Genomic DNA, 18,038 nt, shown 5'->3' with positions numbered 1-18,038 from the left:
TTTAAGAGGATTATTTGGAACTGTTCTGAGAACTGTTCCCATTTTGGCATTTCTTATAAGGCATGCCTTTTGGTGATGAATTTCTTCAGTTTTTATTTGTTAGTGAAAGTCTGTCTTGTCTCTGAAGAACAAATTTGACGGGTAAAGTATTTTTGGTTGACAGTTTCTTTCTTTCCACGCTTTAAATATATTGCCCTATTTTCTCCTGGCTTGCGAGGTCTCTGAGAAACCGACTAATAAATAGCCGCCTTAAGGGATTTTCAACAATATTATTCTAATGTATCTAAGTGAGGTCCTCTTTAAGTTGTCTGGTGACCTATTAGCTTCTCAAACTTGTATATCCGAATTTCTTCCAAGAATTGGGAAGTTCTCAGTCATTATTTCTTTAAATAAACTTTCTTCCCTCTCTCCCTCTCTTCTACTTCTGGAAATTAATAAATTCACAAATTGGTTCTTTTGAGGTATCCTATAGATAAAGGGTTTCATGAAATTAATTTAGGTGTATTCAAGACATATGGACTTCCCTGGTGGCTCAGCTGGTAAAGAATCCACCTGCAATGCAGGAGACCTGGGTTCGATCCCTGGGTTGGGAAGATCCCCTGGAGAAGGGAAAGGCTACTGACTTCAGTAGTCTGGCCTGGAGAACTCCTTGGACTCGATAGTCCACGGGGTGGCAAAGAGTCAGACACGAGTGAATGGCTTTCACTTCACTCTCGTAGGTCACACAGGCTTTCCTCGCTGTTTTTTATTCTTCTTCTTTTTGCTCTTCCAGTTGGATAATTTCACCTGGTCTGACTCTGATTCTCTCTTCTGTTTGGTTTACTTTGTTGCTGAAACGCTCTATTGAATTCTTCAGTATACTCCTACTATTCTTCCCTTCCAAAATTTTTCTTTGGTTCTTTTTTATGTTTTCCATCTCTGAACGTCTCGTTTGGTTCTTGTATTGTTGTCCTGATACTGTTAAATTATTTTCCTGTGTTCTCTTATAGCTCTCTGAGCATCTTTGGAAAAATTATTTTGAATTCTTTGTTAGGAAATTCCTGGGTATCCATTGCTTTGGAGCCAATTGCTGGGGTTTACTGTATTCTTTTGGTGGTTTCAAATTTCCCTGATCTTTTCAGTTCAGTTACTCAGTTGTGTCCAACTCTTTGTGACCCCCATGGACTGAAGCACGCCAGGCCTCCCTGTACATCACCAATTCCTGGAGCTTGCTCAAACTCATGTCCATCGAGTCGGTGATGCCATCCAACCATCTCATCCTCTGCCATCCCCTTCTTCTCCCACCTTTTATCTTTCCCAGCACCAGGGTCTTTTCCAAGGAGTCAATTCTTCACATCGGGTTCTTTATGAGCCCTATATCCTTGCATAGGTGCCTGAACTTTTGAAGAAACAATCTTCCATACGTTATGGACTGACTTTGGTAAGGGAACATTTTCTTGTGGGTAGGAGCTTCCCTGGTGGCTCAGATGATAAAGAATCTGCCTGCAATGCAGGAGACTCGAGTTCCATCCCCTGGAGAAGGGAATGGCTACCCAGTCCAGTATTCTTGCCTGGGAAATCTCATGGACAGAAGAGATCTGGCTGTAGTCCACAGAGTCACAAAGAGTCGGACATGACTGAGTGACTTTCTGGGGCTCTCCAGCGCGTGCTGCGGCCCCAGGTCTAGTGGCGCAGGGCACTGAGTGCAGGGGCTGTGGGGGCACTGTCTCCAGGGCTCGGGGGTGATGGCTTTTCCACTCAGGCTACTGGGATCCACGCTGACAACTGTGTGATCCTTAGTGAGTATTTCGGGGGGTCAGAGGTGGCTTCAAGGCTTTCGGGGTCCTCAGTGACACCTCCAAGGCCAGTGGCTACAGGCCAGGGCAGGTGTGGTCGTGGCTGCCGTCGGTGGTGTGTTCAGACACAGCTGTGGGGGCCAGCGGCAGACTCTTGGGTAGTGGCTGGGCCATTTGCAAACAGGCACGCAATGGTGGGAGCCCCGGCAGGCAGCAGGGCCAGGACCAGCTCAGGCGCACTGGCAGCTGTGGGGGCCTAGCTGTTGGCACTCAATACAGTGTCTACGGGTCTTGCCACAAGGGCGCAGCAATTGGAGACTGGGGACAGAGGCATGCAGGCGGGCAGCTGGGGGGGGGCAGCTGCAGGTCAGTGCAGGGGTGCAGGCCCGATGCAGGCCCACAGACAGCCGTGGGGACCCTCGCTATCGGTGGACTCTCTCGTGACTGCAGTCCGTCTCTCACTCTCAAATTGCAGTGGAGGCCAGCGACAGTCACCTGCTGAGTGGCACGCAAGCACACAGCTGCAGGGGCCAGCCCCCAGCGTGTGCTCGGTGGCAGATGTCGGCTTGCATTGGTGCAGCTGCAGAGCTGCCTGTGGGTTCAGTGACCTGGTTCCGGTAGGAGCTGGTTGGGGAAGGTGGGAGAAGGGTCTCGGGTGGCTGACACAGAGCATGTGAATACTGGTGGCGCAAAATTTGATGATGTCTGCAGGTGGTCCAAAGCTGACTGTTGATTTCTGCAGGGGCAAAAACTGCTGGATTTTCCTGTAGAGCAAGTCAGGGTGAGCTGTGACTCACTCCCATCACATGGCTGCTACTGGTAGCCCTGCATTTCTCTCTTGTTTCTAACCACCTCTATTTATCTCAGTTTGGCCAGTCTGGGTGGGATGAAACTGGAGTGGGACCTTGGTGTGGTGCTCTAGAAGGCTGGGGAAGCTGCTCCTTCATCCTCTGCTCCCTCTCTTGGTGAGAGAGAGAGCTCTTTCTAGCTGGCGAGTTCCCTCTTGGCACTGGGTAATGCTGGCATGGTGAATGGGATGATGCAGGCGAAATGCGACTGTCTTTCTTCTCTTTGGGGGCAGCTAGTCTCAATTTTTTAATTCTCCTGTGTTGCTGGACTCCAGGGCTCTCTCATAGCCTTTTGTGTGTGTGTGTGTGTGGGTAGCAGGCAAAATTGATCTAATTATTGATCTGTCTAATTTTTGATCCTTGTGAGGGACAGAGTCTGGGGTCTCCTATACCAACATTTTTGGTGGCATTACTCTTAAAAATACAGTTTGATCAGAAGTAACCCTTGCTGAATAGGAAGTGCAGTTGTGCGGCATATTTTCCAGCTATAGGGGAAAAAGCTTTCTGATTCTGTACGAGGTAAAGGAAGTTTCTCCTCTTATCTATTCCTTTATCCTCCTGTGTCAGTTTTAATAATTTCACTAGATATACTTAAATGAGTATGCTTGTTTACTGATGGGATTGTTGTTGGTTTTACAACAGCATGATTTTTGTATTTTGGCCGTTCTGTGCAGCATGTGGGATCTTAGTTCCGCGACCAGGGATGGAACGCTTGTCCCCCAGCCCAACCCGTGCTTCCTGCGGTGGAAACATGGAGTCTTAACCAGACCACCAGGGAAGCCTTTGAATATTTTTTAAAGAAAGCAAGTCGATTTCATCATCTTTTTCTTGGTTTCACAATGTATGGAAGAATCGTGTGACCTGTTGCCTGTCTCTGTTTCAATAAAGACATGTTCATAGCCCACATAATCTAAACATCTTTGCCCTAAAGCAGGGTGTGTTCTTTTGGGCAAATATTTTGCTTCTCAATTGTTATTTTACTGAACTGGTAGAACTGGGTAAATCGCAGTCCCAAGTCTGGCCATAGCTGCTAGCTTGGGTTTTGCTGTTTATTGACCACACTTATGGAAGTGGATTGGGCAACACACAGAAGCCTCAGGGTTCTCGAGAGCAGTGGGAAACAGCAAGATTCAGCGGTCAGTCGCTTTTCAAGCTTCTTCATGTGTGTCATGGAGGGGTGGAAAGTAATTTTAAACAGATTATTTTTGTTAGGTTTGAAAATTTAGAGCAATAACTGAGTTGGAAGTAATTTTGTTCAGGACATTTTTCATTATTAATTGAATAAGGGAGTTCTTAACTTGATCTTGTAATGTAAATAATCCTTCAATAAAATCAATACAACAAAAAATGCTAATAATTTAGTATTTTTAAAATATCATAATAGAACACTGAGAACTAGTATGGCAGTCAGTACACAGATGCATTTTGGTTGATTCTACTTTCCTGACCCAAACAGGAGATGACAGATGACCTTGATCACTACACCAATACTTATCAAGTCTACTCCAAGGACCCAAAGAAATGTCAGGAATTCCTTGGCTCACCAGAAGTCATCAACTGGAAGCAACATCTGCAGATTCAAAGTAAGTGGCCAGGATGTGGGTGGGCTGCCGGACTCTCCCGTGTCGGATCTGCAGGGTCCCTTTTCCTCTGGAGTGGCACCTCTGTATCCCCTATAGCAGGCTTCCTGGGGGCTCAGAAGGTAAAGAATCTGCCTGCAATGCAGGAGACCTGGGTGTGATCATTGGATCAGGAAGATCCCCTGGAGCAGGAAATGGCAACCCACTCCAGTGTTCTTCCTGGACAGTTCCAGGGACAGAGGAGTCTAGTGGGCTACAGTCCCTGGGGTCCCAAGAGTCTGACATGACTGAGTGACTGACACTCACACACTCTCTCTCTCTCTCACACACACGCACACGCCCTCTAGATCTCTACTGCAATCCCAGACCCTCAGCCGGCCGTGCCATCAGCACCTCCATAGCTGCCAGTTCACAGAGCTCTTGGGGAGCTTCCTGGGTGGAGACCGGAAGCCATGCCCCTATGAGCGCACGGCAGGGAGAGGCTAAGAAAGGGCCAGGCCACGCCAGACTGGCGGGCGGCAAGATAATGAGCAGGAGAACTCACCTCCAGGCTTGTCCTGGGAGACTGCAGGACGAGGGGATCCCCTCATCTGCCTGCCAAAATCTTTAAAAAAAGTATATAGTGGCCTTATCTGGGTTTAGTCATGTGCCCAGTCCAGATATGTGAACACCACATTTCTGTCTCAAGGCTGTGTCCTTGGAGCAGTTTCTGGAAGGCAAGTGGAACACCCCTTCCAAGGACAGGGGAGAGAGGGGGAAGCCTCCAGTTGCCTCCAGAGTTAAGGGCGACGTGTCTTCTTGATGACCTCCTCCAACAATAGTGAATTAGAACTTAAAGACTGCCGGGTATGGGGTTTACACAGGAAATCATGAGCAATAGAATTTCTTAATAGTTAAAAGTTCACGGCTACCTGATTCTACTCATTGGAATTAAGACCTGAAGCTGGGAAAGACTGAAGGCAAAAGAAGACAGTGGCAGAGGATGAAATAGTTAGAAAGCACCACAACTCAATGGACATGGATGTGATCAAACTCTGGCAGATAGTGGAGGACAGAGGAGCCTGGCGTGCTACAGCCCACGGGTCGTAAAGAGTCAGACACGACAGCGACTGAACAACAGCAAAAATTCATGGTTTATTCCAGGATCGATGATACGGGAGCAGAACTCCTGTCTGCCTCACCTCCACGGAGTCTATCTCACCCTTACTACAGAGGAGGAATTTAGTGGGCACAAATATGTTTGGGAATTCCCTGGCAGTCAGTGGTTAGGACTCTGCTCTCACTGCCAGGGACCCAGGTTCGATCCCTGGTGAGGGAATTAAGATCCCACAAGCCTTATAGTGTAGCCAAAAAAATAAAAAAATGTGTTCTCTGGAGTCAGACTAGCTGAAGTTGTGACCTTGTTAGGCCTGTTAGTAGTTGTGTGGTCTAAGACAAGGAACAACAGCTCTGTGGATCAGTCTTCTGATGAGTAAAAATAGCAATTATAATAGTACCCAAAACATAGGGGTATGTTTTAAAGATTAAGTGAGCTCTTGAATAAGAAATGCTTGGCCCCAAGCCTGGTTTTATCAGTCGGGTTTTGAAACCACCTCAAAACAGTGACCGTAAAACACAATTGTTTATTAGCTCCCATGTTGTGGGTCAGCAGTTTGTACGAGACTTGGCTGGATGCTTCTTCCGCTGGTCTCTGCTGGGGTCACCCATGAGACTGCAGTCAGCTGGGGGTTGTCCGTGAGCTGGCAGGACTAAGCTAGCCACAATCTGGAGGCCGGCTGTTGACGCTGGCTTCATCTGTCCTGGCTGCTGGCTGTGCCGTGCAGTGGTCTGGGTGACGTATGTACAGCAGTCACCCAAGGTTCTTAAGAGCAGAGAGAAAAGGCCGACTCCATCCACAGTCACTTTCCAAGCTTCTTCCTCGTCACATTTGCTATCGCTCCCTTGGCCCAAACAAGTTTCACAGTCAATCCCAGAAGTCAGGCCAGCAGAAAAAAGTCCAGATAGCGAAGAAAAACCTGGGACCATTATAGCAGCAACCTACAGCATAGAATTGTTAAATAAATTCAACAAGTGTTGGTGATTATCTTTACCTCATCGCCTTTGATGAGCATAACTGTGCTGTGATGTGTTCAGCAATTGTAGTGTCTGCCCGATTTTTATTTTTTTAACTGGAGTTCATGGCTTTATACTGCTGCGTCAGTTTCTGCTGCACAGCAAAGTGAATGGGCCATATGTATGCACACGCATCAGCGCTTCTTTGGATTTCCTTGCCGTTTAGATCAGCACAGAGCACCGCGTACCTCGCTGCGCGCTGTGGTAGGCCCTCGTTAGTCATCTCGTAGTACTGCATATGCGGCATCCCCATCTCCCAATTCACCCCGTCCTCCACTTTGACCCTTTGGAATCTATATGTCTGTTCTCTATGTCTGTGTCTCTATTTCAACTTTGCAAATGTATTTCTTTTAAGTGTGAGAGTGACTTACTATTATCCCATAGACGTCTTTTCATGATGGAACGTGAGCTTTAATCATTCGAAACCCACAAACCTTGCAGTCACTGGATGGCTTTTTCCTGACGTTTAAATGAACAATGATATCTCATACGATTCTTCATTTCCTCCATCTAGGCTCACAGTCCAGCTTGGATGACGTGATAAAAAATCTTGCAGCTACTAAATCGGGCAAGGTCAAGCAAACACAGTGCTTTCTCTATATGACCTCTGAGGCCGGAAAGAAATTGGCTGCTTCTCTGCTGGAGGCAAAAAGTGTATCAGTCAACGGTGATAAACACAAACCCAGGTAAGTCTGACAGAATCTGCTCTGGGGAATCCCCTGGCGGTCCAGCGGTTAGGACTCCACACTTTCACTGCCTGCCAAGGTTTAGTCCGTCTGGTCTGAGAAGTAGTTAAGATCACGCCCACAAGCCACATGGCAGGATAAAACAAAACCGAACCGAAAACGTCGTATCTGTTACCGCTGAAGTAGCCAGCGCATTAGTCTCTTAGGACAGTCACGAAAATGCACAATAGACTGGGGTGGATTCGAACAGCAGAAAGCTATCCTTCTGGTTGTGGAGGCCAGGATCCCAAGTCCAGGAGCTGGCAAGCCTGTGTTCCCTTCAAAGCCCCTAGGAGAGAATTCATCCTTGCTTCCTCCACATTCTGGTGGCTCTGGGCATGTCACTTTGATACTGACCAGGGTGCTTGGCCTTCTCCAAGCAACAGACATAGATTAGAAGCCTGACTAGAAATTCAAGCAGAGCTTCACTGATGCCCCTGCTGCAGCAGGTGGGGGTGAAGACAAGCAACAGTTTCCCCTTGCTTGCTGAGGCTGGGGGGCTGGCTCCTTACATGGGGTGAGGGGAGCAGTGTGTCCAGGGGTCCGATGGGCAGCTCGAGCTCAAAAGACTCGACCGCCCAGTGGTTTTCAGGGAAGGAGCTTAAGGCGGCGTGAGCAGGAGGGCTGCAGAGGGCACGGCGGCGTGAGCAGGAGGGCTGCAGAGGGCACGGTCACCTTGTGCGCGGCTCTCTGGTTGCCGCCGCGAAAAGTTACAAGCAAAATCAGCCTCCTGGTTTTGACCAGGCTGGGGTCTATGTTCCTGCGGTCAGAAGCGCTCATCTGGAGGGGGTCTGCTTCCTGTAAAGACGGCTTGGGAATGTGCATCAGGCCTTTATCTATATGTCACTTCCCTGATTTGGCTCTGTGGCCAGTCTCTAGTCTAAACTGTTAATAGTTTCTAAGTCAACAGCTGTTCTGTTTCTATAGCTACAGATCCTAATCATTAACTCTTAAAAAAATTTTTTTTAATTTTTAAAATTATGGCAGTGTGATGACATGTTTACAGGGGACTTGGAAAGTACAGAAGAAAGTTACCTATTGTTCCACTATATATTACAAGTGATTTTTTAAAGTAGATAAACTAAGATTTTTAGTTGGAGTTTCAACATCAAACTCTCAAAAATTAATAAATGAATAGACACAAAATTAGAAGGATATAGTAGACATGAAAATCACTATAAACCATTTCAACATAATTAAGATTTATACGACTTTCACACAGCAGCAGGGTACAAATTCTATTCAAGTTCCCATAGACTGTAAATGAGGAGACAGTGGGATACATAACGAGGTGAAAAAGTTTCATGGTCTAAAGGTATTGAAATCACACGGGGCCTGTTCTCTTCTCACTGTGAAATTATGTTCAAAATCAACATCAAAAGAAATTTGAAAATAACCCACATGTTTTCAAATGCAATGGGACATTTACTGAGAGAGATCTTTGACTTAGCCATTGAAAGCCTCAAGAAGGTTAAAAGACTGAAAAAACAGAGGGTGATTGCAGAGAAGAAAGCATTTAAATGAGAAATTAATATCAGTGTAAGAAATTAACATCAAGGATAATTTAAACCCCATGCAGTTAGAAGTAAAATGTCCACTTTTATATGATGAGTGTGTCTAAGAAACCATGACGAGGAAAGCTGGAAAATATTAGTGAAAGAATAAGAAGGGAATCTATCAGGATTCACTGCGTGCAGCTGAAGCTACTCAATGCAGCTAAGCACAATGTAGAATCTTGAATAAGGCGTGAAAATAAATAATAGACACTAGCATAAAATTTTATAAAATTTGAGTAAAATCTATACTTCAATAATACTGTATTACATGTTAATCTCCTGTTGGTTTTTACAACATAATACCTATTTATATTTTCATAATTGAATTAGAAGTTTCTAGCCTCATTCAAAAGTTTTTAATAACAAAAGATAATAAGCTTTCTAGATTTTTAGCAATAATACTAGATGCCAGAATATATGAAACTATGTCAAAATTTTGAGTGAATATGAATTAGAAATCTAACATGCTATTCATACCTAGTCAAACAAATGGAACCAAAAACGTCAAATATTTAAGCAAAATTTCATGTTTTCTAAAATACGTATATCATGCTTAATATATATATGTATATATAGTATACAGAAGCTTTTCTACCTCACTCGATAAAGGCTAGAGAAGGACCAACAAAGAAGGAGATGGAGAAGCTGGAGACCATCAGCTGAACGAAATGGGATCACTGACTATGAAACAGAAGAAAGTGAAACAAACTGGATAGAAGTGAAACACCGCATAGGCCAGCTGTTTCTAAACATGGCAGCTCGTTACAGTCACATCTGGAGCTCTGGGCAGATTTGCGTTGTCCAAGAAATTCCAAGATAATTCTGATATGCGGCTGGATTTTAAAAAGTGATTACAAGTTTTTCTACTAAGTGGTAGTTTTAGTGATAGAGAAGCCTGTTAGTTTCTGTTGACCGATCGTGATGCAGTGGTATTAAAATGAACACTAGCCACGTAATCACAGTAGTGAAAGATGTTTATCAGTTTTCACAAGTAATAGCCAGACTGAAAATAAAAGATAATTACACTGGCAAGCCATAAGGGAAGCACGATTAATCTACCAGGATAGAATAACTGTGTACAATTTCGGGGGTTAAGTAGAGTGACGTGGTAAGTGGAAGTGAACACAGCCGCATGTTTACATGCATCCAGCCAATCTGTGTCTTTTTGTTGCTGCATTTAATCTATTTACAGTTAATGCGATTATTGATATGTAGGACCCTATTGTCATTTGCTTAACTGTTTAGGTCTCTTCCTTCTCTTGGGCTTCCCGCCTAGAGAAGCTCCTTTAGCATCTGCTGTGAAGCTGTTTTGCTGGTGCTGAATTCTCTTAACTTTTGCTTGTCTGGAAAGCTTTTGATTTCTCCGTGAAATCTGAACGAGAGTCTGAATGAGTGAAATCTGAATGTTGGGTAGCATACTCTTGGTTGTAGGCTATTCCTATTCATCAATTTACATATATCATGCCATTCCCTTCTGGCTTGCAGAGTTTCTGTTGAGAAATCAGCTTATAACCTTATGGGAGTTCCCTTGTGTGTTATTTGTCATTCTTTTCTCTTGTTGCTTTTAATACTTTATCTTTGTCTGGAATTTTTGTCAGCAGTTTGAGTACTATGTGTCTCAGTGTGTTCCTCCTTGGATTTAGCCTGCCTGAGGCTCAGTGCTTCCTGGACGTGGTTGACTATTCCTTTTCCCATATTAGAGGAGTTGTCAGCTATTATCTCTTCAAATATTTTCCCAGGTCCTTTATCTCTCTCTCTCTTCTCTTTCCAGGACCTCTATAATGCAAATGTTGGTGTGTTTAGTGCTGTCCCAGGGGACTCAGGCTATCTTAAGTTTTTCTTTCCACTCTTTTTCCTGTATTCCATTTTACAGCAGTGATCCCACCATTCTGTCTCCCAGGCTGCTTACCTGCTCTCCTGCCCCAGTTATTCTGCTCTTGATTTCTCCCAGGGTACTGCTCCTCTCTGTCTGTGCTTTAGTTCGTCTAGGTCTCTTGTAAACACTTCTTGCATCTTCTCCTTCCGTTTCCCAAGAACGTGGGTCATCTGCACTATCATTATTCTGAATTATTTTTCTGCAAGGCTGCCTATCTGCACTTCATTTAGTTATTTTCCTGGGGTTTTATCTTGTTCTTTCATCCGAGAGAGAATTCTCCCCCGTTTCATGCTGATTGACTCTCTGTGGTTATGGCTTTGTTCTGGTGGCTGCAGGACTGACTTATCACTTCTCCTACACGCCCTCTGGTGGATGAGGCTGATGGGAGGTGGAAAAACCTAGATCTTCTGGCTCTCAGGAAAACTTCAGTCCAACTCTCAGCTGATGGGTGGGGCTGTGCGTCCTCCCTATTCGCTGTTCAGCCTGGGATGAGCCAGTCCTGGGGTCTACAGGCTCCTGCTGCAGTCCAAGCACTAAGCGGTGTCCAGCTATCTGCCACCCCATGGACTTCAGCACCCCAGGCTCCCCTTTCCTCATTATCTCCCAGAATTTGGTTAATTCATGTCCGAGTGATGCCATCCAACCATCTCAGCCCTCTGTTGGCCCTTTCTCCTCCTGCCCTCAATATTTCCCGGCATCAGGGTATTTTCCAGCGAGTTGGCTCTTAACATCAAGTGGCCAAAGTATTGGAGCTTCAGCTTCAGTATCACTCCTTCCAATGAATAGTCAGGATTGATGTCCTTTAGAATTGACTGTTTTGATCTCTTTGCTGTCCAAGGGAGTCATTTCCAGCACCACAGCTCAAAAGCATCAACTCTTCAATACTCAGCCTTCTTTATGGTCTAACTCTCACATCTGTACGTGACTACTGGAAAAACCATAGCTTTGATTATAGGCATCACTTTGTTGGCAAAGTGATGTCTTTGCTTTTTAATATGCTGTCTAGGTTGATCATAGCTTTTCTTCCAAGGAACAAGCGTCTTTTAATTTCATGGCTGCAGTCACCATCTGCAGTGATTTTAGAGCCCAAGAAAACAAAGTCAATCACTTTTTCCACTTTTCCCACATCTATTTGCCATGAAGTGATGGGACCAGATGCCATAATCTTAGTTTTTTTAATGTTGAGCTTTAACCCAGCTTTTTCACTCTCCTCTTTCATGTTCATCAAGAGGCTCTTCAGTTCCTCTTCGCTTTCTGCCGTTGAGGTGGTGTCATCTGTATATCTGAAGTTGTTGATATTTCTCCTGTCACTCTTGATTCCAGCTTGTGCTTCATCCAGCCTGGCATTCCACATGATGTACTCTACATATAACTTAAATAAGCAGGATGAAAATATATAGTCTTGACATACTCTTATTCCAACTTTGAACCAGTCTATTATTCCATGTTTGGTTCTAACTGTTCCTTCTTGACCTGCATACAGGTTTCTCAGGAGGCAAGTAAGGTGATCTGGTATTCAGACCTCTTTAAGAATTTTCCAGAGTTTGTTGTGATCCACACAGTCAAAAGCTTTAGTGTAGTCAATGAAGCAGATATATATGTTTTTCTGGAATTCTCTTGCTTTTTCTATGATCCAACAGATGTTGACCATTTGATTTCTGGTTCCTCTGCCTTTTCTCAATCCTGATTGTACATCTGGAAGTTCTTGGTTCACGTACTGTTAGGAGCCTAGCTTGAAGGATTTTGAACATTACCGTGCTGGCATGTGAAATGAGTGCAATTCTGTGATAGTTTGAGCATTCTTTGGCATTGCCTTTCTTTGGGATTGGAATGAAAACTGACCTTTTCCAGTCCTGTGGCCACTCCTGAGTTTTCCAAATGTGCTGTCATATTGAGTGCAGCACTTTCTCAGCATCATCTTTTAGGATATTAGATAACTCAGTTGGAATTCCATCACTTCCACTTGCTTTGTTCATAGTAATGCTTCCTAAGGCCCACTTGACTTTATACTCCAAGACGTCTGGCTCTAGATGAGCGGTCACACCTTTGTGTGGGTCATGAAGACCATTTTTGTATAGTTCTGTGTATTCTTGCCAACTTCTGTTAATCTCTTCTGCTCCTGTCAGGTTCTTACAGTTTCTGTCCTTTATTGTGCCCATCTTTGCTTGAAATGTTTCCTTTGGATCTCCAATTTTATTGAAGAGATACCTAGTCTTTCCCATTCTATGATTTTCCTCTATTTCTTTGCATTGATCACTGAGGAAGGTTTTCTTGTCTCTCCTTGCTATTCTTTGGAACTCTGCATTCAGGTGGGTATATTTTTCCTTTTCTCTTTTGCCTTTTGCTTCTCTTCTTTTCTCAGCTATTTGTAAGGCCTCCTTGGATGACCATTTTGGTTTTTTCCATTTCTCTTTCTTGGGGATGGTTTTGATCACTGCCTCCTGTACAGTGTTACAAACCTCCGTCCATAGTTCTTCAGGCACTCTGTCTATCAGATCTAATCCCTTGAATCTGTTTACCACTTCCACTGTATAATCATAAGGGATTTAATTTATTTCATACCTAAATGGCCTACTGGTCTTCCCCACTTTCTTAAATTTAAGTCTGAATTTTGCAATAAGGAGTTCATGATCTGAGCCACAGTCAGCTCCTGGTCTTGTTTTTGCTGACTGTATAGAGCTTCTCCATCTTTGGCTGCAAAGTATATAATCTGTGTGATTTTGGTGTTGACTGTCTGGTGATGTCCATGTGTAGAGTCTTCTCTTGTGTTGTTGGAAGAGGGTGTTTGCTGTGACCAGTGCGTTCTCTTGGCAAAACTCTTTTAGCCTTTGGCCTGCTTCATTCTGTACTCCAAGGCCGAACTTGCCTATTACTCCAGGTAGCTCTTGACTTCCTACTTTTGCATTCCAGTCTCCTATAAAGAAAAGGACATCTTTTTGGGGTGTTAATTCTAGAAGGTTTTGTAGGTCTTCACAGAACCATTCAGCTTCAGTTTCTTCAGCATGGGCAGCCTATTTTTGGTGGGTTTCAGCGTTCTCTTGTCAATGACGTTCAAAAGCTAGCTGCGATTTTGGTGCTCTTGCGGTAGGAGATGAGTGCTTGTCCTTCTATTCCTCCATCATGATTTGATCTCTCCATTAACTCTTTTAAAAAAAAAAGGTTTTATTGATTATTTGTTTTGGCTGTGCTGGGTCACTGTTGCTGGGCAGGTTTTCTCTCAGTGCGGTGACCAGGGGCTACTCTGTCGTCATAGTACACAGGCTTCTGTTTGTGCAGAGCGTGGCTCTAGGGTGTGTGGACTCAGTAGCTGCCCATGAGCTCTAGAGTGTGGATTCTGTTCTTGTGGCACAAAGCCTTCACTGTTCCATGTACATGGGCTCTTCCAGGCCAGGGACCGAAACCCGTATCTCCTGCACCTGCAGGTGGATTCTCTACCCCTGAGCCACCAGGGGAGCCCCCTCGGCCATGAACCCTTGAGATAGTCTTTTGAGATTCTGGGGAAGCCTGGGGGGCTAAAGTAAAAGCCTTGACTTCAAAGGACAGGGACATAAGGCTTGTACACCATTTCGATGTTATGGCTCTTCTTTCCTTTAATTCCCAATAGCCACCCAAAGATGCTGACACTCTCAACCCTGGATCCTGCCCATGCTGTCTTGGTGAACAAGCTCTGGTATTTCGGTGGCAATGAAAGGAGCCGGAGGTTTATCGAGCGCTGTATCCAGACCTTCCCCAGCTCGTGCCTGCTGGGGCCCGAGGGGACTCCTGTGTCCTGGATGCTGATGGACCAGACGGGAGAGCTGCGGATGGCAGGCACTCTGCCTGAGTACCGGGCCCAGGGGCTCATCTCCTACCTCTCTTGTGTCCATGTCCAGACTCTGGACAAGCTTGGCTTCCCCTTGTATTCCCACGTAGACAAGGCCAATCACATCATGCAAAGAGTATGCTCCAACATGCAGAGTATCCTCCTGCCCTGCGGCTGGAACCAGTGGAACTATGTGCCTCTGTAAAGCAGCCCTGAACACAGAGAGCATTGAATGAATGCAGAATGTGGCTGGAGGAGCCGACAGAGAGAGAGAACACAGTGTAATGAAGGGTGGTGAGGTGGCCTGAGCTCTGAGGGAGCAGCGATGGGTGGTGAACAGGACAGACTCAGTCTCTGTGCTCAAACACGTCCCAGAATTTCCTTGTTTCCTCGGTAGGAAACAGACCAGGCACCCAGCTGCCGGTACCTGGATGCTTTCGGCACCCTTCTCGTGATTCATACTTAGTCGCATGCTTTTCTATATTGGTCTTCCTGGGACTCCTAGCTCATTAACTCTTTCCAGTTTGCCAGAAGTGGTGTAATATTTTGCGGGGTTTATGATGATTTCCCCCCCTCTGGCTTTCTATGACTTTTTAATTGGCTGGAGAGTGACCTGTCCTTTAAGTAGATCTTTGAAAACCTTCCTCTCTCAAGTCATTTCTTAGGCCTTATATTATAATCACATGAAATATGTTATACAAATACACTATACATCTCTCTGTCTATCTATAAAGGTGTTGTTATTGTTTAGTCACTAAGTCGTATCTGACTCTTTTGTGACCCCATGGACTGAAGCCCTCCAGGTAGCTCTGTTCATGGGATTTCCCAGCAAGGATACTGGATTGGGTTACCATTGCCTTCTCCAGGGGATCTTCCCAGCCCAGGGATCAAACCTGAGTCTCCTGCATTGAAAGTGGATTCTTTACCACTGAGCCACCAGAGAAACCATTTACACACACACACACACACACACACACGCACACACAATGCAGTATAGAAAATTAAAAGAGAAAGATTGACTGGTATCAGTATCCTTTTTTGCAACATCTATTGAATCTGTGCAAACCCCTGTGTCCTTGTCTTTTGAAGTAAAATGCTAACTCAAGAGTTAACGATTGGAAAATGTGAGGATTTGGAAACAAAGAGTAACTGTTGGGTTAGGGAATGGGTAACAATTTAGAATAAAATTCTGCCACATAACAGAATCACTGAACTCACAGTTCCCTGAAAGGTATAGACAAAGGCATGACACACATTCCTAAGCAGTTTTTACAGGAAGAAGACCCCGTCCAAATGAAAACCACTGACTGTAAGAACAAAGATCCTACACTGGTTGAAACGAGAAGGTTGATGATGCTTGAAACTTCACTCTGATGCCAACTGATCCAAGAACTGTCCATGCTGACCACACCCTGCTCCCTGAACACTATAAACCCCCTCTCTACCCTGTCCAGCGTGGGCCACATGGTCTCCAAGGCAGTAGCCCATTCTGGCCTCCTTTGGTCAAACAACGAAAGCTACTTGTTTCTGCTTCACTCGGAACTCTGCACATTGCTGTTCGGCACTGGGGAGCAGAGGCTGAGTTTCAGCAACACTGTGCCAGAAAAGAGATACTAACATTGTTTCTGTCAAGACCTTCCTGCTGGTCATGTGATTAAGAGTCCACCTTCCAATGCAGAGGCCATGGGTTTGATGCCTGGTCAGGGAACTGTGATCCCACATGCTAAGAGGCAGCTAAGCCTTCATGCTACAGTTAGAGAAAGCCTGCATGCCCCCACCGAAGAGTCCAGACGTCAGGAAGAGCCCACACATTACGAAGGAGACCCAACTCAGCCAAGAAAAAATTGTTCCTGTCGACTGAAATATCAATAAAAATGCACAAGGTGAAAGCTGTGGGTTTCAGATTTATCGTAGGATTTGCTGAGGACTAGCCTGTGAGACAGCCCCTCAGATAACTCTGAGGAATTCCTCCAAAGAGGTAAGGGGGTTGGGGTGGGGGAAATGATACAGATGAACTTATTTACAAAAGAGAAACAGACTCACAGGCTTAGAGAAAGAATTCATGGTTACTGTGGGGAGGCAGGGGGAGAGGGATAGGGAATTTGGGATTGACAGGTACACATTGCTATATTTAAAATGGATAACCAACAAGGCCCTACTGTACAACATAGGTGGAGAAGGTGATGGCACCCCACTTCAGGACTCTTGCCTGGAAAATCCCGTGGGCGGAGGAGCCTGGTGGACTGCAGTTCATGGGATCGACAAGAGTCGGACACAACTGAGCGACTTCACTTTCATTGCAGAAGGAAATGGCAACCCACTCCAGTGTTCTTGCCTAGAGAATCCCAGGGATGGCGGAGCCTGGTGGGCTGCCATCTATGGGGTCGCACAGAGTCGGACATGACTGAAGCAGCTTAGCAGCAACAGCAGCAGTACAACATAGGGAACTCTGCTTAATGTTATGTAACACTCTAAATGGGAAAAGAATTTGATAAAAAAGAGATACATGTGTATGTCTAACTGAATCATTTTGTTGTATAGCTGAAACTAACATAATCAGTTCAGTTCAGTTCAGTTACTCAGTCGTGTCTGACTCTTTGTGACCCCATGGACTGCAGCACGCCAGGCCTCCCTGTCCATCACCAACTCCTGCAGCCTACCCAAACTCGTGTCCATTGAGTTGGTGATGCCATACAACCATCTCATCCTCTGTCATCCCCTTCTCCTCCTGCCCTCAATCTTTCCCAGCAGGGTCTTTTCAAATGAGTCAGTTCTTCACATCAGGTGGTCAAAGTATTGGAGTTTCAGCTTCAGTATCAGTACTCCAATGAATATTCAGGACTGACCTCCTTTAGGATGGACTGGTTGGATCTCCTTGCAGTCCAACCAATTATACTCCAAAATAAAATAAAAAGTTAAAAAAAAAAAAACTAAAAGGTAAAGCAGGAGGTCAGCATGTATGTGATTTTAGAGCAGGGGCGCTTGCAACCAAGCACGCTTCTAGGTAGATCACTGTTAGGCATGATGAACAGATACCTCGGTGAATGATTCTAGCGATTTTATGAGTATGGAAAGATGCAAGAATTGGGGTTCATAGAAGTTTTCCCTGAAAATGTCTAACTCTCTGAAGACCTGTTCTGCCAGCTTTCCCAGAGCATGAGTGCCTCATTCTTGATCTCCACCCTGAAATCTTTTCAAGGGGTGTGTTTAGGATCAGCAACTACAGTGGCTAATGACCATCCTTTAGAAACAGATAGCAAGTGACAGTTTTTAGTTGAGATTTCTGAAATCTGAGCTTTCTTAATCCCCCTCCTCCAGTCCACATGTAATAAAGAGATTCTCTGTTTGGCTGTGGAAGCTTAATCTATGTGGTCCATGAAAGCAATATAGGGAGAGGAGAGGGTGGGTGCACCCGGACCAGAGAGAGGGGCTCGGTTTACCAGGGACAGAAGTCGGGGAGGCTCTGTGTAGGGAGGATACTGGGCTCTCTCTTGGCAGCAGTACATTATTTCAAGATATCTGAATCCTCTGTAACATGACTAAGGGTCTTGCGGGAGTCTCATTGGTGAGGCCACCAGACAATTCACCTCTGAGTCTCTCTGGGAAGACTGTCCTAACACTGCCAGAGGAAGAGCACCTACTTGAAGGGAAAAAGAAGGAAAGAGAATGATACCAGCTTAAGACTTGGGACCACCACGGTCCTTAACACCACCCCACAGCTTTCTTAACACATCAAAATAAAAGCTCTGCTTTTTATACTTGAG

The 18,038-nt window shown here is 45.1% G+C and overlaps 1 protein-coding gene across 2 annotated transcripts in view; it reads left to right on the top strand.

Moving 5' to 3' along the window:
- Positions 1-16,163, top strand: part of LOC138420084 (glycine N-acyltransferase-like) — a 34,702-nt gene extending 18,539 nt beyond the window's left edge. For both annotated transcript variants that reach the window (XM_069553225.1, XM_069553224.1), the window contains 3 exons: positions 4,080-4,206; positions 6,830-7,001; positions 14,077-16,163. In XM_069553225.1, the coding sequence (XP_069409326.1) occupies positions 4,080-4,206; positions 6,830-7,001; positions 14,077-14,479 (702 nt within the window). In that variant the 3' untranslated portion in view covers positions 14,480-16,163. The remainder of the gene's footprint in view (positions 1-4,079; positions 4,207-6,829; positions 7,002-14,076) is intronic.
- Positions 16,164-18,038: the final 1,875 nt, after the last annotated feature.

This window comes from Ovis canadensis, chromosome 15 (assembly GCF_042477335.2).
Source record: "Ovis canadensis isolate MfBH-ARS-UI-01 breed Bighorn chromosome 15, ARS-UI_OviCan_v2, whole genome shotgun sequence".
NCBI classification, from domain to species: domain Eukaryota; kingdom Metazoa; phylum Chordata; class Mammalia; order Artiodactyla; family Bovidae; genus Ovis; species Ovis canadensis.
This window is presented reverse-complemented; position numbering and strand designations above follow the sequence as displayed.